At 43.8% G+C, this 26577-nt stretch overlaps 1 protein-coding gene across 1 annotated transcript; it reads right to left on the bottom strand.

Moving 5' to 3' along the window:
- Nucleotides 1–11237: 11237 nt before the first annotated feature.
- On the bottom strand, nt 11238–22351 carry CCNA1 (cyclin A1). Its single transcript, XM_040267070.1, has 8 exons — nt 21478–22351; nt 17594–17840; nt 17281–17405; nt 16601–16824; nt 15063–15267; nt 13260–13373; nt 12014–12147; nt 11238–11502 (listed from the first exon to the last, which is right to left on the bottom strand). Exons 1-8 carry the CDS (start codon nt 21640–21642, stop codon nt 11451–11453), a joined length of 1266 nt encoding a protein of 421 aa, XP_040123004.1. The 5' UTR covers nt 21643–22351; the 3' UTR covers nt 11238–11450.
- Nucleotides 22352–26577: the final 4226 nt, after the last annotated feature.

A 26577-nucleotide genomic window follows, 5' to 3' on the forward strand; every position in this document is an offset into this window, starting at 1 on the left:
GCATAATCACGCATTAGTTGTGTGATCCCTGGCAGGAATCACAGCTGCTTCCTGATCCTGAACTTGAGTTTTCCACAGTTTCTAGAGTTCCTTTCTCATGAAGCATTCTAGATCCTAGCTTGATGCAGGGGTCAATATATAGTAGCAAGGCAAAGGCTAATAGAGTTTTGCCAAGAGAACCCACTGGTCATAGCAAACACCCTCTTCCAACAACACAAGACTCTACACATAGACATAACCAGATGGTCAACACCAAAATCAGATTGATTATATTCTTTGCAGCCAAAGATGGAGAAGCTCTATACAGTCAACAAGACCAGGAGCTGACTGTGGCTCAGATCATGAACTCCTTATTGCTAAATTCAGACTTAAATTGAAGAAAGTAGGAAACCACTAGACCATTCAGGTATGACCTAAATCAAATCCCTTATGATTATACAGATTATACAATCTATTTCTATGAGAAATAGATTTAAGGGACTAGATCTGATAGACATACTGCCTGATGAACTATGGAATGAGGTTTGTGACATTGTACAGGAGACAGGGATCAAGACCATCCCCATGGAAAAGAAATGCGAAAAAGCAAAATGGCTGTCTGGGGAGGCCTTACAAATAGCTGTGAAAAGAAGAGAGGTGAAAAGCAAAGGAGAAAAGGAAAGATATAAGCATCTGAATGCAGAGTTCCAAAGAATAGCAAAGAGAGATAAGAAAGCCTTCCTCAGTGATCAATGCAAAGAAATAGAGGAAAACAACAGAATGGGAAAGACTAGAGATCTCTTCAAGAAAATTAGAGATAACAAGGGAACATTTCATGCAAAGATAGGCTCAATAAAGGACAGAAATGGTAGGAACCTAACAGAAGCAGAAGATATTAAGAAGAGGTGTCAAGAATACACCGAAGAAGTGTGCAAAAAAGATCTTCATGACCCAGATAATCATGATAGTGTGATCACTCACCTAGAGCCAGACATCTTGGAATGTGAAGTCAAGTGGGCCTTAGAAAGCATCACTATGAACAAAGCTAGTGGAGGTGATGGAATTCCAGTTGAGCTATTTCAAATCCTGAAAGATGATGCTGTGAAAGTGCTGCACTCAATATGTCAGCAAATTTGGAAAACTCAGCAGTGGCCACAGGACTGGAAAAGGTCGGTTTTCATTCCAATTCCAAAGAAAGGCAATGCCAAAGAATGCTCAAACTACTGCACAAATTACACTCATCTCACACTCTGGTAAAGTAATGCTCAAAATTTTCCAAGCCAGGCTTCAGCAATATGTGAACCATGAACTTCCAGATGTTCAAGCTGGTTTTAGAAAAGGCAGAGGAACCAGAGATCAAATTGCCAACATCCGCTGGATCATGGAAAAAGCAAGAGAGTTCCAGAAAAACATCTATTTCTGCTTTATTGACTATGCCAAAGCCTTTGACTGTGTGGATCACAAAAACTGTGGAAAATTCTGAAAGAGATGGGCATACCAGACCACCTAACCTGCCTCTTGAGAAACCTATATGCAGGTCAGGAAGCAACAGTTAGAACTGGACATGGAACAACAGACTGGCTCCAAACAGGAAAAGGAGTATGTCAAGGCTGTATATTGTCACCCTGCTTATTTAACTTCTATGCAGAGTACATCATGAGAAACACTGGGCTGGAAGAAGCACAAGCTGGAATCAAAATTGCTGGGTGAAATATCAATCACCTCAGATATGCAGATGATACCACCCTTATGGCAGAAAGTGAAGAGGAACTAAAGAGCCTCTTGATGAACGTGAAAGAGGAGAGTGGAAAAGTTGGCTTAAAGCTCAACATTCAGAAAACAAAGATCATGGTATCTGGTCCCATCACTTCATGGGAAATAGATGGGGAAACAGTGGAAACAGTGTTAGATTTTATTTTGGGGGGGGCTCCAAAATCACTGCAGATGGTGATTGCAGCCATGAAATTAAAAGACACTTACTCCTTGGAAGGAAAGTTATGACCAACCTAGATAGCATATTCAAAAGCAGAGACATTACTTTGCCAACTAGGGTCTGTCTAGTCAAGGCTGTGGTTTTTCCAGTGGTCATGTATGGATGTGAGGGTTTGACTGTGAGGAAATTGAGCACCGAAGAATTGATGCTTCTGAACTGTGGTGTTGGAGAAGACTCTTAGAGTCCCTTGGATTGCACGGAGATCCAACCAGTCCATTCTAACGGAGATCAGTCCTGGGTGTTCATTGGGAAGACTGTTGGTAAAGCTGAAACTCCAGTACTTTGGCCACCTCATGCGAAGAGTTGACTCATTGGAAAAGTCCCTGATGCTTGGAGGGATTGGGAGCAGGAGGAGAAGGGGATGACAGAGGATGAGATGGCTGGATGGCATCACTGATTCGATTGACTTGAGTTTGAGTGAACTCCGGGAGTTGGTGATAGATTGGGAGGCGTGGCGTGCTGCCATTCATGGGGTTGCAAAGAGTCGGACACGACTGAGCGACTGAACAGAATGGAACTGAACTGAACTGATCCTCCTGCTGGGAAAGACTGGGGGCAGAAGGAGAAGGGGGCGACAGAGGATGAGATGGTTGGATGGCATAATCTACTCAATGGACGTGAGTTTGAGCAAATTCCAGGAGATACTGAAGGACAGGGAAGCCTGGCATGCTTCAGTCACTGGGGTAGCGAAGAGTCAGACATGACTGAGCGACTGAATGACAACAAAGCATCAGATCTGCGATGCTTGGCTTCTTGAGTTAATGAAAGAGAGGAAGAGCCTTGAGGGCTTCCCCTCCATAAACAAAGGCCTCACCTATAGTTTTTTCCCACTATGTGATGTGGAATAAGCATTTCAGAGGACAGGAATGGTGCCTAGAGACTAAACGCTGATTTTTTGCACATTTCTCTGAGTTATACTGCCACATAAAAGTCATTAAGTAGTCAAGAGAAAGTGAGAGGGTGGCAGAGATGGCGCCACCTCCAAGTTCAGTTGTTGTTTCAGATGCAGGAAGGGGAAGCAAATAGAATATTAATTTTTTAAACCTCTATCTTAATGTATGTAAATCTGTGTGCATCCTTAATCACGTCCGACTCTTTGGGACCCCATGGACTGTAGCTCACCAGGTTCCTCTGTGTATGGAATTCTCCGGGCAGGAATACTGGAGTCAGTAGCCATTCCCTTCTCCAGGGGATGGAACCCAGGTCTCCTGCATTGCAGGAGTATTCCTTACAGGCTAAGCCACCAGGGGAGCCCGTGTAAATCTTTTCTCACTGCTTATTTTTACTGTTGCTGTTTAGTCGCTAAGTTGTGTCCGACTCTGCAAACCCATGGACTGTAGCCCGCCAGGCTCCTCTGTCCATGCCATTTCCCAGGCAAGAATACTGGAGTGGGTTACCATTGCCTTCTCCAGGAGATCTTCCCCACCTAGGGATCAAACCCACATCTCCTGAATCTCCTGCACTGCAGGCCAGTTCTTTACCACTGAGCCACCTGGGAAGCTGATTTCTAGCAGATAATGATGAGGCCTAGAGTTGACAGCAACCCTTAGAGCAAAAAAGTTGAATGTATTTACCAAATCTTGCAGCGTATCGTCTGCAAACAACAGCCAAACTTTATCACACTCTTATATTTCTGAGTTAGGTGCTGTAGAGCAGTGCCTCTCAAACTTTCATCTGCGTGTGAATCACCTGGATGTCTTATTAAAATTCAGGATTACGTTCAGTAAATCTGCTGTGGGGCCCAAGTCTGTCCATTTCTAACAAGCTCCCCAGGTGATACTGGTGTTGCTGCCCATGGACCACACTTCGAGCAGCAAAACAGTAGGGGATACAACAATGAAATAGCATTTCTTCTCTTAAGGAGCTTGTATTTTCCCACAAGATGGACTGTTCTTATATTAATGCTTAAAAATACCAGCATGAAACTTCTCAGATTTTATTTTTTAAGTTGCAGAAAAATATACATAAAATTTACCATCTTAGCCATTTTTAAGTGGACAGTTAACTTCTCATTGTTGTTTAGTCATTTAGTCATGTCCGATTCTTTGCGACCCCATGGACTGTAGCCCACCAGGCTCCTCTGTCCATGGGATTTCCCAAACAAGAATACTGGACTGGGTTGCCATTTCCTTCTCTAGGGGATCTTCCTGACCCAGGGATCAAACCTATGTGTCCTGCATTGGCAGGCGGATTCTTTATCACTGAGCCAACAGGGAAGCTCTGTACAGTTCACTAGTGCTAAAAACATTCACATTGCTGTACAACCAATCTCTAGAACCTTTTCATCTTGCAAAACTGAAACTCTATCTATCGAACAACAACTTCTCCATTTCCCCTTGCCAAGCCCCTGGCAACTCGCATTCCACTTTCGTTTCTATGAATGTGACTATTCTGGATACCTCATAGAAGTGGAATCAGCATTTGTCTTCATGTGATGGCTAGTTTCACACAGCATAATATCCTTAAGTGCCGGGGTCCAGCCCCGGTGGATCCAGGGAATTCAAAGGTGGAGACGGCGTCGGCGTCTTTGGAAAAATACATATTTAATTACAGGTATAGAGAGAGATTAGAAACGGATAGTGTAGTAGGAGAATTAGTGGAGAAAAGAGGCTGAATTTCAGCCAGAGAAACGGGAGCAAGAAAGAAGCGACATGGTGGAATCAGTCTTTCTGGAAACTGATCCGATTTCTTTATTTTGGGGTTTGCTTATATACCTTTTGTTACACATAGGGATGAATACAGAGTCACGTGGGGGTCTTAGGGATATTACATCATCTTCTGGCCATGAGTGAGACCTGCTGACATTCTATGATCCTTTCTTTCTGATAACCAAAAACCTTATTTCTTCCAAGGGTGTTTTTTCTTAAACCAGGCACCACCCTCCAGATAAAGTTGCATTCCTATAGGGTGAGGGTGTAGTGAGTTACAATCAAGAAAGGAATTTATTTAACCCAAGGTTAACAGGATTAATCTTAAAGGTTAATACCTATCTCTCCTATATGCTTAAAGGTTAATACTTATATGTTAGTTATATTCATTATAAGGGCAGGGAATATGGAGATTTAGCAGCAAACATCAGCCCAACAAATGAAAAACCCTTCACCAATATAATTCCTAACCAACTCACTATACTAATAATTTCTAACTCCCCAAAAGAATTTGCCTTTAGTAAGTCTAAAACATCTCGTGCCTCTCAGATTGGGAGGCTGTAAACAATCACATGTGGCCGGATAAACCTATACAGGCGGGCTAGATAACCTTCAGAGGAGTCGTAAGCTGAAACACTCTTGTCACGCCCAGGAATTTTTATTGCCTCGGAGCTGCAGGTTAACTCCTTCTCCAAGAGAAACGGTTATGGGGGAGAGCATAAAACAGACTCTGGTTTTGGGGTAGATGCTCGGGAACAGGGGGTTTCCTGAGGCTTGATCACGCATTTGCGTATGCCAAGCCTCTTTCTTCATGACCTTTGCCATGAGCGGAGTTCCTCACGCTGGCCCCCAACACTTAAGGTTAGCCCATGTTGTCTCACGTGTCAGTTTCCTTTGTTTTTAAGGCTGAATGATATTCCATTGTATGTATGCACTACATTTTCTTTATCCATTTACTTGTCAATGGACAGATCATTTTAAGAAACTTCTAATACTTTTCAAAACACACACCTGAATGATTCTCCGATATATAATACTTATATTTACCTTGGGGGCTTAGTTCCTCTCAAAAAGCCAGTGTCAAAGAGTTATAAATTTTTAGCATGCTGTACTATCAGAAGTTTGTAATCAGAATTTTAGTTTCTCCTGAAATAATAATAGTGATAATAGAATCATTAAAAGCCTAATAACATATCAGACATTTTTTAGTATTCCAGAAATCCCTCATGTCAATATTTAATATACAGTCAGTCACCATCTTGGGGATTTGCATTAACGGCATTTAATGGGTTGCCCCCAGGGGACCCAAGGAAGAAAGCTATTGCTTGCCTAGATTGCCCCTCCTCTGCTTGGGTACCATGACAATAGCTGTAATTGTACCTAAGCAGTTAGGAATCTTTCTTAATATAATTTGAGGGATGCTTTAAGTTCAGAACACTGAAATAATTGACTGTGAAAGGATTATATAAAATTTATTATACTAACAGATAATTTAAATATATCTGTACAAATCAAATTGTAAATAATGTAGAAATTAAAATGTAGATTAGCTTGGGTAATTATTTATCCTTTTCCCCTAGGGCATTATATCTGATCTGTGTTCCCTGAAACATTAGTATCCTTTTAAACACTGACAGGTTTGTGTAAAGAACATTTTCTCTAGACAAGTACATTTATTCCCACCTCTTAGGGTTTACAAGGCTTCTAGGGTGAGTCTGGGGCCTCCCCAAAACAGACGTGGAGACAGGAGTAGATGTGCAAGAAATTGATTGGGGGGATCGCAAATGAGATAAAAGGGGAGGAGCTAGAGAAGGCATGGAGACCCTTCAGACAAGGAGGCAAGCCCCACCTCTGTGAAGGAGAGAAGGGGAAAGAGGGTTGCATACGAAGAGTCTCCCACTATGGTACAGTGATAAGTGTTCAGGAGACTGTCCAGGAGACTTCCCTGTGAATCCTCTAAGGCGGATAGAGGAATACGTGAAGACAGCAGAGCTCTGGATGTTCTTCTCAAAAAAGCCACTGTGTTCCTCATTCTCATCTAAGATATGTCTTTTGTTTCAAGACCCTAATGAAAGTTTTCCTTTATTATCCAGTTTCTTACACTGGATTAATGTAACAATGACAGAGAGTGAACTTTTTACAATATGTGTATACCATACACTGTTACCGCTGACTGTGATTTTTCATTTTAAACTCATTTTATTGAAATGTACTTTGAAAAGCATTATGCTTTGTATATTCCCAGCAATATCACTTCATATTTGAATAAGTTGAGGGGTAGTGATTGTAAAAAATATTACCCATTCATTCACTCATAACAAAATATGATGGAATCTCTAGGATGAAGCCAGATGCTAGGAGGACAGGGATGAAAGGAGGAGAGACAGACAAGCAACAGCCAGTGGGAGAGAGAGACACCTACCCTGGGGCTGACAGGGAGGTAAGGCCAAAGGCTAGATCTGAAGAATCACGTCAGAGTTTGCCAAGTGGTAGAGTAAAGTGGGAAGTGTTGAGAGAGACCAATGAGTGTTCGTGAGTGAATAAAGGGATGGGGAGCAAGGGCCACCGGCGAACTAGAAGGGACAAGGCGGGGGTTACAAAGCAGAGGCTTTCCCTTCCAGGTGGGCAGGGCCTGGCTCATTCGAGAGCCTGCATCCCCGCCCCCTATTTTATCCCAGTGGTGAGGTAGCAGTAAAGAATCAGATGCAGGAAAGAGATGCCATCCACTTCATTTCAGAGAGCCCTGGAAGCAGGCAAAAGGTAACTGAAGAAGGAGGAGGTTGCTGCAGAGATGGGTGTATATGAGAAATGGCGGGGGCTGAGCCAAGGCAGTGACGGGGAGCATGAGGAGAGGGATCTGGGTGTTGGGGAAATAGCCCCTATTATGTTTTACTTCTAGAAGACATTCTAGTTTGACACATCATCTCGATGTCATGCACCTTTCCCAGCCCTTCTCTTGCCCTCAGTGTCAGAACTGCCACCCTGAATTGTCCACTCCAAACAGATGCGGTTAATCTTCCCACTTCCCTGGCTCTTATTTGCAGGGGAGGAAAAGAGGAGAGATGAGATACCATCCCATTATTTTGAAGACCTAAATACGTATCACTCCCGGCTAGTGGTTCTTCATCATCCTAAGATTCTGCCATTCTCAGTAGAGAATTCAGTTCACAACTAACCTTCAAACTTTCTGCCCAAGCACTCTCAAGTTTAAGATACATAAAAAATAAAGTGAATTATTGTTGGCGTTTACTTTTTCATGCATTACAAACTTTCTACAGAGTTGGGCAGAATCTAAGATCACTGAAGCTGGTGTTTCCCAAGGGGTAACACACACACACACACACACACACACACACACACACACCTGGAGGACGAAGGAGCAGTGAGCACAGGTAGCCTGGGTGAACATCTGTCCTGGAAGGTGAATAGGACTGTGGGCACAGTCTTTCAACTTACCTGCCTCAGAAAACTTCACCTCCGGGGGTAAACTTCCATCTGCTCATCCTTTTTTGACTCATTTTAACTGATCTGATTTCCCATGACCTCCTTCCCACATCCCCTCTCCCTGCGCGTTTCCCCTCCCCTCCCTCATCATTACTCTAGCTAATTGACCTGTTGACCATTCTGTTTTTTAAGAATACTATCAATTGCTAATAAAAGACGTATTAGAAGTCAACAATTAGCTTGCTGCCTAAAGCAAGCTCACACACACCCTGTGAGACTGCAGTGAAGATCTTCCTGGAGTAATGCGGACATCAGGTTTTATGCACTGGGCCTTGCCCTGGAGCTGGGATTCTAAAATAAATGGGGTCATGGCCAGGAGCCCTGAGGAGAGTGTCCCATCTGCCCGACCCCCCAACTCCCACCACCCCCACAACCAATCTGGACACAAGCATCAGAAAGGCAAGGCCACTCTCATATAAGTAGTGTGGGCTTCAATTTCAAGGTTTGAGTGGTACATTCGATTTACGTGTTTTCATTCTGGTGGTGAGAGCTTAGGAGACAGAGGAACCATTTGGGTGTATTGAGCTTCTCTCTTGGGGTCCTGATAACATGTAGGCAAATGCTGTTCCCCTAGTCCTTTCTCATGGCCCATTTCAACAAGGGCCCCTTGATTCACAGCCTTCTCTGAGTCTTCAGAAAAGCCACAGTCTGTCTGAAGCCACAGGCTTTCAAAAAGCCCACAGAGGCAGAGGTAGCCCTCCCAGATCCACAGCCCTGCCTAGACCGGCTTCCTTTACTGGCTGACAGGCAGTGGGCAGGAGTGGGTCAAAGAGAAAGATGGGAAAAAACCAAGAGAACAGATATGAGATAAGAACAGATATGTATGTTCGCTTAAAACTATATAATAGTATAACCAGAATCCTAGCTGTCCACACAGATCATCTCAAAATACAACGCTGCCTAAAACATGTATCACTGAAGAATCTAAAAGATGGTCAATATTCAGGAAATTTTAAAAACAAGCATTATTGTTTATGGACATGTTCTTATAAAATAAAAAAACCATGGTCAACACTGAATTTGGGGAAGACAAAGAATGGGATGAAGGAGGGACACACACCGCAGGTTGTTACTCTCTCTTAAGCTGGGTGGGAGGTACACAGGTGACAGTCATAATTGTATATTTTTAATAAAGTTATTTCAGGGACACAAACAAGTAATAAGACAGGGAAGCCAAGCTGGAGACCACCTCTGTGCAATCTGTCAGTGTGTATGTTGCAGGGTGGGAGCGGGTTGTGTACAAACCGCCAGCCCCCAGGAACATGAGAGTTGTGGGTTCGGACTTCTGTGGCCTGGAGCATGGTTTTGTGACCTAAAGTCAAGGTCAAATGTTAGATCCAACTTTAGAAACAAAAGCCTCTTTTGCAAAATAACATAAAAAAACACAGAATCTAGTATTGATACAGGTCCTAAGTCCCTTTTGTGAAACTTATGCCATAAACCACAAAACCATTTAGGGAAATGTTGATTTCTTCAGTGGTATCAGAAGTGGAGACACCTTGAGAATATTTATCTGCAGGAAGAAAAAAAAGAAGAAAAAAGGCTACGCCACACTCTTTTAAGGGTTTGTGGAAACTTAAAAGAAAAAAAAAGGTTTCCCAAAACATGTCAAGGATGGCTGTATTTTTATACTTACAATTCCATTAGGGTGCATGCCTGTCATGTCTGACTCTGTGACCCCATAGACTTTAGCCCTCTAGGCTCTTTTGTCCCTGGAATTTTCCAGGCAAGGATATTGAAGTGGATTGCCATTTCCTACTTGCTTGAAACAAACATCTGATTTGGAGTTAATTTCATCTACTCCCATTTTTCCACCTGGGTCTGATATTTTCTGTGTAAAGGAAATCTGTTATTCTCATTTCTGCAGAGCCATGTGGGCTGAGCCCAGGGGCAGGCCTGGAGGCAGAACACAGCCAGAGGCTCCTGGGCCTCCAGGCCTGCTGGCCCAGGGCTACTAAGCTGGAGATTAGCAACAATTCTGTGCAATCCCCAGTAAGTAACACTTTCCCTCAGGGCCAAGTCTACTCTTGATTTTTCCTTCCAATCTTTAAAAGAAAGTTAAAACGAGTGCAGTTTTGCTCCAGTTTTCCTCATCCCATATACTATATATGTGCTGAAAGGGACCATGTATGAGTGCATAGTGAGTTAACTGTAGGATCGTGAATAATTTGAGTTTCAGCTGCATTTAGCCTGGATATCTTCCAAGGATGAACATGAGGGATTAGCTTAATTTTTTAAAAATTTTTATTTACTCATTTCTTTCTGGCTGTGCTGGATCTTCCTTGCTGCGCGGGCTTTTCTCTGGTTGTGCCGAGTGGAGACTGCTCCTTGTCACGTGTGTGGGCTTCTCACTGCAGTGGCTTCTCTTGTGGAGCACAGGCTCTAGGGTGCACGGGCTTCAGCAGCTGGGGCTCGTGTGCTCTAGAGCTCAGGGTCAGTAGTTGTGGCACACGGGCTGAGCTTCTCCGAGGCATGTGAAATCTTCCTGGACCATGGATTGAACCTGTATCCCTTGCACTGGCAGGCAGATGCTTAACCACTGGGCCACCGGGGAAGCCCAGGACTAGCTTAATTATTATGAGGTCCCATCGTATGGTAAAATTTTCTTCTTCTACCTCTCCGAACATCTTCTAAAGCTGAATATATGCTTGGTGGGTGACTAAATCAAAACTGGACATTGAAATAAAAGTCCTTTACAAAATAAGCATCATAACCCTCAATTAGAATTAAATTAGGTAAATTACCCCTCTGAGGTACCTGATAACATTTATTCTTCAACCCACTGTCTTTACCCCCCAGGGCCCAACAGGGACACTAGAATGGACAGTGCTTGCTTTTGCCCCTTCGCTAATCCATCTAGGCCTGGCATTCACCCTTGCCAGTTTACAGAGAGCTACACGAGGAGTAAAAAGATAGGAAGAGAAAAGTCTCAGGGTAGCAATTTACCAAACATGAAAATCTCTGGATTCTTCAGAACACTTAATCCTAACAGCATACCGGATTTATAAAACCAATGTAGAAGCACTCTTAAAATAGAAAAGACATTTGTAATACTCTCAACTAAAATTCCAGGCAAGCATGTCAGCCATAGTTAGCAGTAAATAAGTCTAACACATGGTCAGAAGGCAGGTTTATTCTTTAGAAGGTACTAGACTATATTACAAGCTACTACGTCTAAGAGAACCTAAATACACTTACATTCTAAAAAGTGTGTCACCTATATCACAGCAACACTAGTTTGACGCAACCTGCAGAAAATCTGTAAAAATCATGACCGAGTCTGTTGGTCAGGAGCTTAAATTCCGAAGGCGCTTCGGTTCTGAAACTCACTGCAGAGGAAGCACCGTGGGTGGCTCCATGAGAGACACGTGCATGTACCTGAAACGAGGCCCACGGCAAGCTCAGCACGCACCGAGGACTTTGGTTTCATAAAATCTCACACGGGCCCCAGAAAACCGTCTGGTAGTTTTAACGGAAAGAACGAGCTGGCTGACTAGATATACTCTGGAAAGTGTTAGTTGCTCAGTTGTGTCTGACTCTTTGCACCCCCATGGACTGTAGCCCGCCAGGATCCTCTCTCCATGGAATTCTCCAGGCAAGAATACTGGAGTATGTAGCCATTCCCTTCTCCAGGGGATCTTCCCAACCCAGGGATTGAACCCAGGTCTCCTGCATTACAGGCAGATTCTTTACTGAGCCACCTGCTACTCTACAAGGTGACAAATTATAAATCTAGGCCCTACCAAACTGACATTCTTGGTTTGACATGAGACCCTACTTTTCCAGCCCAGCACCATGTACAATTTGTTCTGTTTTTTAATTCTGAAATTACTATCACTTACTAAAGTTTTAAGTAGTGAGCCTAGATAAGAGAATTTCTGGAACTTACTTTGAAGCCTTGTACTTCTCCCTGATTGCTTGCTGAGGTCGATGGGGTATACTGAGGCATGTTTTATGCAGCTCACTCAGGCAAGGCACAATTTCACTTAATGAATAGCCTGTAAATGTGGCGAGGGTTTCTGGCTAATCAAGACAAAAGAATAAATTTGTATCATAGAGCTTGAAGATCTTAACATATGATATCAGAAATCTGAAGATAAAACTGTGAACTGAAGGGAATTAATAGGTATACTTAGTAAGTATCCATGTTCATCTCAAAAGAAACTATAATCCTTCTTCAGAGCCTTTAGGAATAAGATATTAGGAAGAACAGTCAGAGTTCTAAATTTGCTCATATCGTACAATTATAAATGCCTAATTTAGGGGAAATTTATTCTCTTATGAGCAGGATTTTTACCGGCCCCTGAAGAGCTTCAACTTACTTGAACACTCTATTTAGATAGAATATGGAAAGATTCTTAGCCAAATGCAGAATAAGAAATAAGAATTTTAGAAAATAAAAGTAGATGCCCTGCTCTCTTAGCACAAAAGTGAGCCTTCAGAACCAAATCTTAGGGGCCCATCTCTAATCCTGCCAGCTATCACGAGCCAAGAAGCAACAATATTTCCCTGTTCCCTTGAAAGCCTCATACAACCTCTGACCATCCTAACTGGACCGAGGTTCTTTTACATGGAGGGGAAGAGTCAACATCCTTTGCCTTGAAGTGGTCAGCGCTTATGCTACAAGGGAACTCCCTACGTTAAGTGTGGGCATTGGGGTTTCCAGGCCAGCTTCCACTGATCGAGCGTGTCACCACCATCTCCTTGACTTCCTGCACCCTCTGTGCCCCAGTGAGCTAAGCCACAGAGTCCAAGCCAAGAACACTGGCCAGCTACACGTTGTAATCTGGGGGTTAGGCAACTAGTTCCTTATAAAACTAACTCTCCCTCCTAACAGGCCCACCAGTTTTAAGCCTTGAGTTACCAAATAGACTTTAGACAGGCCTTGAGGATCATCTTGTTGTTGTTGTTTAATCACTAAGTCTCTTTTGCAACCCCATGGTTTATAGCCCGCCAGGCTCCTCTGTCCATGGCATTTCCCAGGTAATAATACTGGACTGGGTTGCCATTTCCTTCTCCAGGGGATCTTCCCAACCTAGGGATTGAACCCACATTTCCTGCACTGCAGGATACTTTATCACTGAGCCTCCTGGCAAGCCCAAGTATTGTCTAGAAAGAATCAGTTAGAATCTTACCCAGAAGTGCCTGTTCACAGTATAGTTTGCCAGGCAATAAGCAGCTGCAGCTATCAGTGAAGGAAGGTATTTCAAGAACGGGTCAGCTTCAAGGAGACTCAGTTCTGCTACGTACTAAGCACAAGAGAGAAAGTCTCATTGGAATTAGGAATCTGGCTAAGGTTCCAAGTAAACCTAGAAATGTCAAGGGAACAAACTGTCATCTTTGTTCAATGTGTATCTAGTGATAAGCACAGAAATAGATGCTCAAAAGTATTCATTGAGTCAATGATCACCATGCCTGTCCATAACCAGAATAACATCTATGGTTTAATACATTTAATTACAAGTAAATTTCAGTATTGTAGAGGCAAGGATCAATATTTGGCCTATCTATACAGTGTACGTGATAGGTCACCTATACTAGTACTGCAGGTTTATGCTGGTCAAATAGCATTTCTCTGGCCACTGGAGTAGGCTGGAGTCTTCAGTGAAAGGCAAAATATGTCCATATTATAGCTATTAATTTATCAGGTGCGGGTGGGGAAGATTTGGATTGACATATGCACACAACCATATATAAAATAGATAATTAATAACCTACTGTAGAGCACAGGGAAGCGAAAGTGAAAGTCGCTCCGTTGTATCTGACTCTTTGTGACCCCATGGACTATAGTCCATGGAATTCTCCAGGCCAGAATACTGGAGTGGGTAGCCTGTCCCTTCTCCAGCGGATCAGGCAGATTCTTTCCCAACTGAGCTGTGAGGGAGCACAGGGAACTCAACTCAATTCTCTATAATGACCTACATGGGAATAGAATCTTAAAAAGGGTAGATATACATACATGTATAACTGACTCACTTTTCTATACAACAGAAACTAATACAGCAATGTAAATGAAGTATATTCCAGTAAAAAATCAATTAAAAATTTATCAGGCAAATGCATGCAGTTCATTGGCTAGAACAGTACCAGGGGGGACTTAACAGATTAAAAGAAACATACTGGGAAATTTATAGAGATGTTCTTATTGCTCTTTGAATAGCATATAAATACCAGATATATTAGATCATAGTGGATGGGAACCAGGTTTTCCAAACCAATACTTTAGTGACTCTAACTGAAGTTCTGCTGCTGCTGCTGCTGCTGCTGCTAAGTCGCTTCAGTCGTGTCCGACTCTGTGCGACCCCATAGACAGCAGCCCACCAGGCTCCCCTGTCCCTGGGATTCTCCAGGCAAGAACACTGGAGTGGGTTGCCATTTCCTTCTCCAATGCATGAAAGTGAAAAGAGAAAGTGAAGTCGCTCAGTTGTGTCTGACTCATCGCGACCCCATGGACTGCAGCCCACCAGGCTCCTCCGTCCATGGAACTTTCCAGGCAAGAGTACTGGAGTGGGGTGCCATCGCCTTCTCCAAACTGAAGTTCTAGGACTCCAAAACGACCAAATAGTGCTTCTTTACTTAACATGTTAGAATGAGATTAGAGCCAAATCAAACCATATTTATCTTGTTTCCTTTCTGTAAACCTAAGAGGTACTGCTTGCCTGTGGTCTGTATACAACAAGAGAATAGTTTCCAAGCTTACATTTTTTTTTTCTAAGACCTGTGTGTGATTAGACAACCCACATCTGCCAAACATGATTAATGGAAGCGTCTTGTAGTTTCTTCAAACATGAAAAAGTCATGTTCTTCAAATTAGTTCTCTTCCAATAGCTAAAAAGCTTTTCTGGGCAAGGCAAAGAACTGAAAAGGAAGGAAGAACTGAAGGAGGCTACTTTTTTTATCCAGTTGGCACTGAGGTTCTTGGAAGTCACGTGGCCTACCTTGGCCAGGTTCTCAGTCCTGATGCACACTCCTTGCCTCCTTAAGTACTGAAGGAGGAACTGGTTGGTGGTTGGCACTGTCAGATCAAAAGCCAGGACCTTCAGGAGCAAGTGTTCCATTCTCAGCAGTTGTCGTTTTGTGTAGGTGTCATCGGTTATGTAGACAAACTCATCTACTTCGGGTGGATATATTTCTTCATATTTCCTACAAAAGAGAAAGAGTTTGGGAAAGTAAAGCTTGGTTCCTCTGACTCTCTTTCTTGTGCTATCCCAATCAGGCTTGTCACGTGGCCCTTGTAGACTTAAATATCACTTATAAATCATGAAATGGTACAGGTGTGAAAAAATACAGAAGCTTGTTTCCATAAAGAGCATGAGTATGACAAGGATATGTCATACTTACTGCTATGAGTAGTAAAGAGACAATTTTCAACTAGGGATTTTAGGTTTTGGTGTCTGATAAGCTGAAAGATTCTGAATGACAGACATGCAGGTAAATTCCTCTTAATTCTACAGACTTCATCTTGTGGAAAAGAATTTTATGTTGAACATAATGATAGGGGGGAAAAAAATCTCCTTAGGCCTTAGATTTTTTTTTTTAAAGATTGTACTCAGCTTTTTCTATTGAATTAGCAAAAGATGCTATGTATCCGAGAGAAAGATAATGATTTCACTGATATCAATTCTCTGCTTTTGCTTTTGTTTCTCCTTCCCACAGGGAAATTTTTGCAAAATTATAGTAATGAATAAGTATAAAGTCTGAGACCAGAAGAATAGAAAGAAAACTACTATTCACCATCAGGTCACTTATTTAAAAGAAACTTGGCCACAACCCCAGTGCTTTTCTACACAAATAAGGCTTCCCTATTGGCTCAGATGGTAAACAATCTGCTTTCAAAGCAAGGGACCTGGATTCGATTCCTGGGTTAGGAAGACCCCCTGAGAAGGGAATGGCTACCCACTTCAGTGTTCTTGCCTGAGGATGCCATGGACAGAGGAGCCTGGTGGGCCACAGTACTTGGGGTCGCGAAGAGTTGGACACAAGTAACACTTTTAGCCACAACCCAGAACTTTTCTACACAAATAGATATTGTTATGAATGACTGATAGTAACAGGAATTAGCTACAATAGTTTATTCAGTGTAACCAAATACACTGGGTTATTATGAGTCACTTGCTAGAGCCTGGAGAAGGCTTACATAAACCCAAATCTCTTTAAACAGGGCTTTTACTCACTGTAGAATACAGTCAAAAGACTATACTACAAAATAATTAAATTAGATTCTAAATTTGAGCTGATGGTTGCCTTAGTCATGATACTGAACTTGTCATTAAGAGGATCTTAAACATCCAAGTTGAAGAGTGAACATGTGGTGAGATTCAGTTTCTCAGTAAACAGTGTAAAAATAATGATATTTTATCAAAGGAGGCATGAGTAAGTTTTAATTATCAAGCACTGTATTTCTCCAATAAATGGGAACAGAAATCAAGTGTTTAGACAGGCTGACATTTCATGTTATTTGAGCTGAAGGACTTACGAAGCCAGGAGAATAGCTGCTGTTCCTACAAGCTGTAGTTTCCCTCTAAGAACAGACATGCACGAAAGAAACCTGTCCAGGAAGTTGACAGCCAGGTAGAGGGTCTCTGTGCGGAGCTTGTACTCCTCTCCGACCTCAGCTAGCCAGTCCACCAGAATGGTCCGCATGCTTTCTGTGATATCTGGTTGTTTCCTCATGTAGTGTGCCTTGGGCCTGTGTCTTATCTGTTTGGGGAGAGAGTTTTTGATGTTTAAATAGTTGTTATCTTACAAGGATCACTCCACAGTACAGTTGCTATTTTTAAAAAAGCTCCTGAGCAAAGGTTAGCAGGAAACTCAGTCAAAAGCCAGAGAAATTTGTACATCATGATATGGAACAAACTGTGCAATTCTGGTTCTGTAATGCAATTTAGTTAACGAGTAACTTCAAGGAAGAGGGACATGGCAATAATGGTTCTTCCCAAGAGTGAAATACTTAATATACAAACCCTTTTGAGACAACAGAGAAATAGTCCAAGTAACTGCTACTCACCGCACCCAACTATTATTTTTCATAAACGTTCTCATGTTTAGATGTCACAAGAATGCCATTCGCTAGTGGTCATGGCCAAAAGCATAAAACTATGTTAATACAGAGTGCTTGGGGTGCTGGAAATTGAAGGAGAAGTTGGGAAAACTCACTTCAGCTTCTCTAAGATACTGATGAATTTCTTCAGCATATTCAGTCACATTTATCACATCTGTACCAAAATCTGATGCATCTTCAGACTGGGAGTGGAGAGATGAATCTACCACCATAGGGGAAACTGCAGGGGGTTCAACATTATCAGGTAAGACATTTCATTTCAAAACTAGTTCCATCCACTAACCCTCTACAGGCAGCTCCAGCTCCACAGTTACTACTCCAGGGAGTTCTCTTGCTAGTTCTATGCTGCTGAACTCTGCAGGCGATTACAAAGACAGGGTACCGTCAGCCATGGGCGAGTCCCATCACCTGTGTTAAAATCCAACAGGAAGTGAAGGTCTGACTTGAGTGCGCTGGTGTCTACTTCATACGCATCCTCTAATGCCATCCCCTTTCGCCCTGGGCAGGTATCTCTGTCCCCCTGTTCAGGCTCATCCATGTAGATGTCAAATCCTTGCTTGGTAGGTACCTGAACCCTACTGTCAGACAGCACTTTCTTTCCAGCTGGAGAGAAGACATTTTCTGATCCAGAGAAACACCTGAGTGTGGTGAGCCCCTATAAAAGGATGAAGTTTTTGTGTTAGAGGCTTACTCCAGAGCCCACATAGGTGCTAAGAACACATGTGACTCAAACCAGCAGGCTGGAAAAATGAGAGCAATCTGAATTTGAAATATCCATGTCTGCAATTGAATTTCAGAATCTGAAACTTCCAAAGGATTACTTTGCCCTTATCTTTGTCTATATGTGACGTCTGGGGAAGGAGCTAACCTAAAATTTGTCATCTTCCTCATGTACTTATCAAAGGAATGCAAAATTATAGGAAAAAAGAAAAACTACAGCTCTTCTCCAAAGTGAACTAGGTACCATACGTTGGGGGGCAGTGGTGGTGGGGGGGACTGCAAATCAGCTTTTGTGCTTGTAGCATGCCAGATTTTTATAACAACCCAGCAAGGTTCTTGACACATAGTTACAGAGTCCTCCTTAAAGTCAACTTTTAGTCAACAGGCTCCTGGAAAGGTCCCATTTATACACAGTTATTCAGAAACATGATGCTTTTAGAAATGTGTACTATGAGTTAATTCTCTTACAAGCTATGGAACACTATTAGATGACATAATGAGAAAGAGAAATGTAATTCTAGACATTTTAAAAGTATAATCAATAGCATTTTCTCAGCAAATTAGGTGTGGGGTGGGAGAAAAAGAAGAGTCAAGGATGACAAAGTTTTGGGGTTAAATAATGAGAAGAATGGATACTCCACTTACTGAAATGGGCAAGACTTTAGGAAGAGCAGGTTGGGGCTGGAGTCAGTGTTTGGTTTCATCTAAGTTTGAGATGCCTACTTCATGATCCAAGTAGAGATGTCAAGTAGATAGCTAACTTGAGCCTGAAACTTAGCTGAGAGTTCCAGACCAGAGATAGAAGAAGGATTCATCAACAGAAAGATGGTATTTGTTGCTAGGAGACTTGAGCAGATTGTGAAGGGAGTGGGTGCCAATTCAGATCAAATACTAAGCTCTAGCACACTCTAACTTTCAAAGAGTGGATGAAGAAGAACCAAGATAATGAGGTGTGGCCAGTAAGCGAGATGAGAAACCAGAAGAGAGCTATGTTCTCTGGGCTAAGTCAGAAGAAACTACTTCAAGAAAGAGAGAATGACCAACAGTGTCAAACACTGCCATTCAGACAAGTAAGGAAAGGATTACAAATTGAGTCAAAAAGAGGGATTTCCCAGCTGGTCCAGTGGCTAAGACTCTGCACTCCCAATGCACGGGACCTGGATTCAATCCCTGGTCAGTAAACTAGACCCTGCATGCCTCAGCTAAGAGTTTGTATGCTGCAACTGAAGAACCTGCATTCCACAACTAAGACCCATTGCAGCCAAATAGATAATAATTTTTAAACAAATATTTACAACTTTAAATAAGAACTGAGTCTAAGAGAACAGAAGGAGAAATCGAGACAGAGTATCTGTTCAACAAATACTTGCATGCGACCCTGGCCAGGCATGGTTTTTCTAAACACTAGGAGTATAGCAGAAAACCTGATATCACAAATCCCCATCCCGATAGAGTTTATAGTAGAAAAATTCTCAAGAAATACCACCACACGTGGGGCAGTTGCTGTAAAGAGCTTTGTAGTTGAAAGGTTTTTAAGATTGGGGAAAAAAAAATAAATCACAATATATTTGCATTTGGGTTTGACCCGAAGAGAAAACTCAGAAGAGAAAGAAGAGCTGCTGGAATGATATCCTTGAAGAGGCAAGAGGGCATCAGGTGTGCCTCACACGTGGGGTGCACCTTGCGTAAGAGCAGGCGCACATAGGTCACGCAGGGGGGAGGGTGGCAGGGCATACGATACGGGGGGCATGTGGAAACTCACAGTTGCATCTATATTTTTAGGAAAACAGGATATAAAGTTATAAGCTGAGAGGCAGGATGGAGATAGAGGGTTTAGAGGATAAAGAGAGAAGGGAGAGTATAAAATAAAAGACTTCTATAGGGCGGTTGTAGCAGAATAGAACCGGGAAACGCAGAGGTAGCACCAAGCAACACAGAGGGTAACTAACAGTTTTGAATTTACAGTGAAACCACTAAGCACAGGGGTAACTGCCCGTTCTGAGGAGGTTTTAGACTTCCTGTTTTAACTATTTATTTGTAATTGGAGGATATTTGCTTTCCAGTTTGTGTTGGTTTCTGCCATACATCAACATGAATCAGCCACGGGCATACATATGTCCCCTCCCGCTAGAACCTCCCTCCTACCCCCTACCTGATCCCACCTCTCTAGGTTGACACAGAGCACTGGGTTTGAGCTCCCTGCGTCACCCAGCGAATTCCCACCAGCTCTCTCTCTTACGTATGGTGATGTACATGTTTCAGTGCTACTCTTTCTACTCATCCCACCCTCTCCTTCCCCCACTGTGTTAGACTTCATGTTTAAAGAAGTACACCGTGTCGCTAAGCAAATTAAGTTTGCTAAAACCACCTTTACTCAGTTTTTTCCAAAGCTTGAAACAGATTCCTCTGGGTAATTTTCTCCCACTAACCAGATGCCACCAAGACACAGATGACTTGTGTCATTGTGTAGAACAGGGGTAGGAGTAGCCAGTAGATGAGAACAAGCTTCTGATCTGGCCTCCATCCTGACTTTCATTTGGGTGGGAAGGCTTTCTCAAACCTCTCAAATTTTCTCACCTGTAAAATGGAAAAGATACCTGCCCACCTACTCCACTATACTACTGCCAATAGATATACAGTACAAGCTTATGAGAAGCTGGTGTAATAACAGACTTGAGGAATTTTTGTTGTTGTTGTTTTAATCTCAAAATTCATTCTTAAGGATCCAAACTCCATCAGATGGCCCACGATCTTCTGCCCAACTGTCCATTATCAGTCCTGGGGAGAAGCTGACTTTCAAAGTGCACATTTGGAAGTAATCTAGTATACTGTGATCCAATCCTGATTCTAACACCATCACCAATGAACTTAAAGGTTATCGGGAGATGCTTCAGGGCACAGCCTAGGTCAATCTGAATACCATTCCGATCTAGAGAAACACCAGTACCACAAGTTAATTTTGGAGAAAGAAATCACAACCCACTCCAGTATTCTTGCCTGGGAAACTCCATGGATAAAGAAGCTTGGCAGGCTACAGTCCATGGGGTCCCAAAGAGTCGGACACAACTTAGCAACTGAACAACAATAGTTTATTTTGGTGCATTCACAATGTCCTTTTAGCCCAGAACTTAAGTGCTTCCCTGGTGGCTGAGGGTAAAGCGTCTGTCTGCAATGTGGGAGACCCAGGTTCAATCCCTGGGTCGGGAAGATCCCCTGGAGAAGTAAATGGCAACCCACTCCAGTATTCTTGCCTGGAGAATCCCATGGGTGGAGAAGCCTGGTAGGCTACAGTCCACAGGGTCACAAAGAGTCAGACACAACTGAGCGACTTCACTTTCACTTTCTTTTAAGTGACTTTACACATACTTGACTTAAACAGTTCCTAATAACAGAAAATTATTTAATATTGCTAGCTGAAAAAGGGACCTTACAAAGTGCTCTTTTAAAAAATCAGTGCCCCTATAGGCCAGATTCCAGGGCTGAACACTCAAGGGGTGTTTGTGCAGAAAATCTCAAGAGATCCCACTTCCCACCAAGACACGGGGGCCTTCCCAGCTCTTCCCAGGCATTACCTGGCCACAGGTCCTCCTGTACTGCCCATTCTCAGTTAGCACTCCTAGTACTGTTCTTTGTGGCGGATCCTGGCCGAACTGGCCTCTGGTTATCATCTGACAGGCATCAGGACCTCGGGACACTGGAGCCAGCACTACTCCACTCTTGGAGCTGCTGAGATGCATAGCCTCAGTCTCCACAGCTTACTGCTGTCAAGGAAGGAGAAACAGACAAGCCGGTTAGTCAGCCTCTTCCACCAAGGATCCAAGGATGCTGAGACTCTCTAGAAGACAGAGCCCTGTGACACATGATCTTCCTTGCTGTTATTAGGGTTGAAAGGGCCTGAGCCACAGTGCAAGTGATCAAAGCCGCTTTAAACCAAAACGATGTTTGAATCTCTCCAGCCTTTCTTCCAATACCTGGCTGATGGCTGGAAGGAGAGAAGAATATGACAAACCTCCAAGCCAAGACACTAACCCCCACATTAGTGGGGAGTCCAAACCTACAAGCCCGTGTCTTTCCTAGCTGTGATGCTTATCCATTACTCCACCACCCCCTTCCCTGCAAACCAGTGACCCAGGATACATCACTGTGGGAAAGTACGTCCCCTTCTCAATTGACAAGCAGAGTGCTCTTCCGCGGCCTTCCTCCCACAAGACAGCAGGCCCCAAAATCTGCTTGGAACCCACAGCGGACCTCGCTCTTCTCAGTCTTATCTCTTTACACATAAGTCTCGAACAATTAGCAAATGCACACGAGGATTGGGAATAAGGGTCCAATGAAGGGGGCGGGGCCGGGGCGGGGCGGGGCGGAAGGGGACGGAGGTGTTAATAGATTCTAGCCGGGGCGCTGGGCTCCCAGCGTCTGCTGCCCAGCTCAGAGCTAATTACTTTCAACTCCCCCCGCCCCCCGCCGGCCCCCGCGTCTGTTGAATCGGCCAATCAGCGCAGCTCCCGGGCCTCGCGGGGGCCGTTTCCATGCCAACCGCAGGGGGGCGTGCGCGCTCCGCGGCCTCATCTCTATGGCTACCTCCTCAGCCGACACGCTCTGGGAGGACGCGCCGCGACCCCTGGGGCGTTCAGGGCCGGGTGGGGCCAACCGGCGGCCGCCCTGAGCCCCTCCTAAGCCGCCCTGCCCGGGCGTGCCCGGGCGGGCGGCCGCCGTGGGCGCCCACGCCCCCACTGTGGCCGATATCTGTAAGGGAGGAAGAAGGCCCGCCCCGCGATGGCCGGGGTTTGGAAGGGAGTGTTTTTACTTGAACCGGTTCCCCCAACAGCCGCTAACTCCTCCCGCTAACGTCTTTTCCGCGGCCCGCTCCTGAGAACCTTGGCCCGGGAGGGCGACGCGGGGCCCTCGGGGCTGCTGAGGCCGCGGCGCCTTGACCGCGCCGGGCAGACAGCGCGGCTCACTCCCCTTTCCCCCAGCTCACACACCTAAGCCTACTCCCAGAGAAAGGCCAATTGGCAGCGAGCGGGCCTCTGGTTGGAGTCGCGGCCTCTTAGTCCGTGGTGGCGGCGTGTTCTCGGTCATTTTGGGTCCTTGCGCACCGGAGGCCACGCCTGGCCGACCTGGGTTCGGGTGCATATAACCCGACAGGGCGGGAGAGGAGACCTGGGGTTTTAGGGTCGCACGTGGTGCTCTCGGTCCCCAGGAGAGAGACCTTCCTCGACGGTTCCGGTAGCCCCAGCGTGAAGCTGGCCCAGGAAGAGGAAGGAACGCGAGTGGCCGCGACGGGGTCTGGGACGTTGAGAGGGGATAGCGGGGAGCCTGGGAACTAGGGGCTGCGCAGGTGGCCTGGCCACGTGGGAAGGAAATCCTTGGATCCGGGGTCCGCGGCAAGGTAGGGTGGAAGCAGGGGGCCTAATTTGGGGGTAAGAGGTGAGGGTAGGGAGAAGGGGCCTTGGCCACGCAGGAAGGGAAGGGGGGGTCCTTGGAAACTAGGAAACCCTGGAACTTGCAGAGGTAACTAGAGAGCCAGGTATAAGAATCTTTACCTTTATTATTTTTTTGAAAATGTTCTTGTGCACACACACACGTTATATATATGTTACTGCTTTTGTCTTTTTAATTTTTAAATTCCCATCTCTAAGTTCCCATCCATAAAACAGATTATGGAAACTATTCAAATGGTCGTTTTAAGAACTCGTTATTTCCTTCTTCCTTGTTTTGAATGAAAATAATTGCTAATCTTACACCTCTCCCAATTTTTTCTTAAGTATTCTTTATTAATGGGCTCACCCAGCGATCTGTGTATGCATTGCTTTAATGGGAAAATTGAAGTATTCTACAGGAAATGAGGATGAAAGCGATTGAATCAGGTGTTAAGAGGCAGTTTGGAGGCATCTTGCAAATCACTCCTGGATGCCCAAGGAAAGTAGAAATGGATTTTAATGTGAAACTAACTTCTACACGTTTATTACCCACTTTCATTCATTGGGAAGCAGCGATCCCTCTGCACCCTGGAATTCCTATGCGTTCGGATATGAAGGCAACACAGGAGCTCTGGTAACAACTCAAATTGTGGCAACATATGTAGGTAGGCCCCAAATGCTTGATTTTGCAAGGTGCTGCTATCTGGTAAGGAAAAGAGCCTTTCTGCCCCCTTCTCATCTGGTGCTGCTTTTGGAAGTCTTCTGGAGGAGGCTTCCATCATCTGACCACACTGTTGTGACTTCTGGAGACTCTGAAGGCGTCAGGGGTGGACTCTGTTAGGGACTCAGGAGCAGGTCTTTCCAAGAGCCAGGGTTACTTTGGCAGGAGCTAGAGGCTCAAATGGTAGAGAATCTTCCTGTAATGCTGGAGACCCAGTTTGAGCCCTGGGTTGGGAAGATCCCCTGGAGAAGTGAATGGCTACCCACTCCAGTATTCTTGCCTCTGTCCGTGGAATTTCCATGGACAGAGGAGCCTGGCGGACTATAGTCCCTGGAGTCGAAAAGAGTTGGACTCGACTGAGTGCCTTTCACTTTCACTTCTGTGCCCTCCTGTGACCTGATGCTCTGTACATCCCTTTTGATATGATTTACTCTATTGAGGAAAGTGGCCAGAAACCTCATACTCATCCTTTCTTCCAAAACAAAAGAAGCCAGTGCAATATTTGTTCCTGGAGCCTGTCGTTTTGATCCTCTTTTCTGAGACTGAAGCTCAAGTGGGAAAAGGGTAGCGCTGGCCCCGGGCAGAGGCAGGACTTTGAAATTGGCTGTCCTGACTCACACATATGGTCAGGACCAGAGAAGGAGGCCACTAAGGAGTCTGTACCTCTCAGCTGTCTCTAGTCCAAAAAAGGCCTTTTAAAGAGAAAAGAACTCTTAAGCAGATGAGACCCTCTGGTTATTTGACATCTTCCCCTACCCCTTCTCGTGTGAATTTTGTTGTTGTTGCTATTCAGTGCCTTAGTCGTGTCCGACCCTTTTCGACCCCATGGACTGCAGCACGCCAGGCTTCCCTTTCCTTTACCAACTCCTGGAGTTTGCTCAGGTGAATAGCTGCAGCCTAATCCAACCTTAATGCATATGAAATATTATCATTAAATATTACCATCTTTCTTCTTTCTCCATCCACTTTGTTAAACTTGACAAAGAGCACCAATATGTGGCTTATGAGTTTATTGTTGTACTGCCTTCGAATTCAGTATTAAAACATCACAGTTCTCTGGTGAGATCTTAAATTGGAGAGTAATAGAGGTGAACTTTATGCATTTTTAAAATATGTGTATACATATAAATTCAGATATTTATATAACTTGCACAATACTTATGGCTTTCCTGGGTTTTTAAAAAAATCATTAAATATTTGAACTAGTAATGATTCATGGCATAAAAACAAACTCAACTAATAAAATCACAATTTTTATAAAAAAATGTAAATGGAAAGCTTGGCCTTAGGAAAAATTGGAGCAGAGAGAATACAAAAGACTTCCTCACAAATTATGCATTTTTAGTGAGACTCATTATTTTGCTATTAGTGTAGCAAAATCAGGATTAGAAATCAAAGTTGAGTAGGTTTTCAAGGTCTGCATGTTTTACATAACCTGTTAATGAGAAGTGAACAATACATTTTATTATAAATACATCTTTAATGTCTAAAATATTTGGTATAGCTTATATGCTAATATAACACTTTCTTAGCTTAACAAATGACTTGGTCAGCACTTCCTGCCTGATACTCAGTGCTCAGCTGTTTTGGATGCTAGGGTTAATTTCCATAATAAGGATGACAGTTGAATTCTTTACTAGGGATTTTTAAAACCTCAAAGTTCTATTAAAACTGACTCCTCCCCGCTCCAAATTTCAATTCAAAGACAGTCTTTTCTGTTAGCCAGCAATTACCTGGCAGTTCAGAAGCTGTTATTACTTCTATTCCATTTGCTCATTGTAGCTAGTAATTAACCTCCTGTTCAAACATTTCAGTTTTCATTAATTTGTATGAAATGAAGTTGATCTTCAGCATAGGGATGGAAAAGAGATGAAGAAGTAGAGCCAATTTTATTTTAAGGACTGAGGTCCTTTTAAGGACATGTTTTACCTGTTCACAGACATGGCTTTCCCATTCTCAGTATACATTTAAATTTAGAACATGACTATGTTGTAAGATGAGGGACAGATGTTGGGGATCACAGGAGATTTGTGATATTTTAGCCCACTTGACCAAAGAATCAAGTGAGTCCAGTTTGAGAAGCAGCCAAAAATTTACCGCCTTTCAGGAAGCATACATTCTCGGGTGGTATGAAGTGGATCTCTTAATACATGACAGATGATGTATGTATGTTTGTAAAGTCACTTTCTGTGAATGAAAGCAGTTTGAATACATATGTGAAAGTAGCCAAAGTCTACTGTTCATTCATTTGCGTGGAGGGTTCCCTGGTGGCTCAGCTGGTGAATCTGCCCACAATGCGGGAGACCTGGGTTTGATCGCTGGGTTGGGAAGATCCCCTGGAGGAGGGCGTGGCGACCCACTCCAGTATTCTTGCCTGGAGAATGAATCTCCATGGACAGAAGTGTCTGGTGGGTTACAGTCCATGGGGTCGCAAAGAGTCGGACGAGACTGAGTGATTAAGCATAGCACAGCACAGTTGATTTACAATATTGAGATCTGGGTTCAATCCTTGGATCGGGAAGATCCCC

This window comes from Oryx dammah, unplaced genomic scaffold (assembly GCF_014754425.2).
Source record: "Oryx dammah isolate SB20612 unplaced genomic scaffold, SCBI_Odam_1.1 HiC_scaffold_24, whole genome shotgun sequence".
Lineage (NCBI taxonomy): Eukaryota > Metazoa > Chordata > Mammalia > Artiodactyla > Bovidae > Oryx > Oryx dammah.

What these genes read in the sequence shown, in the direction of transcription:
- CCNA1 (XM_040267070.1), bottom strand. Translation starts at nt 21,642, where the DNA reads ATGCATCTCAGCAGCTCCAAGAGTGGAGTAGTGCTGGCTCCAGTGTCC. An exon ending in AGTATCTTAGAGAAGCTGAA is followed by an intron (nt 16,825 to 17,280) that starts GTGAGTTTTCCC and finishes CTCCCCAAACAG; the next exon opens with ATAAGACACAGGCCCAAGGC. An exon ending in GGACTGAGAACCTGGCCAAG is followed by an intron (nt 13,374 to 15,062) that starts GTAGGCCACGTG and finishes TCTTGTGCTTAG; the next exon opens with TACGTAGCAGAACTGAGTCT.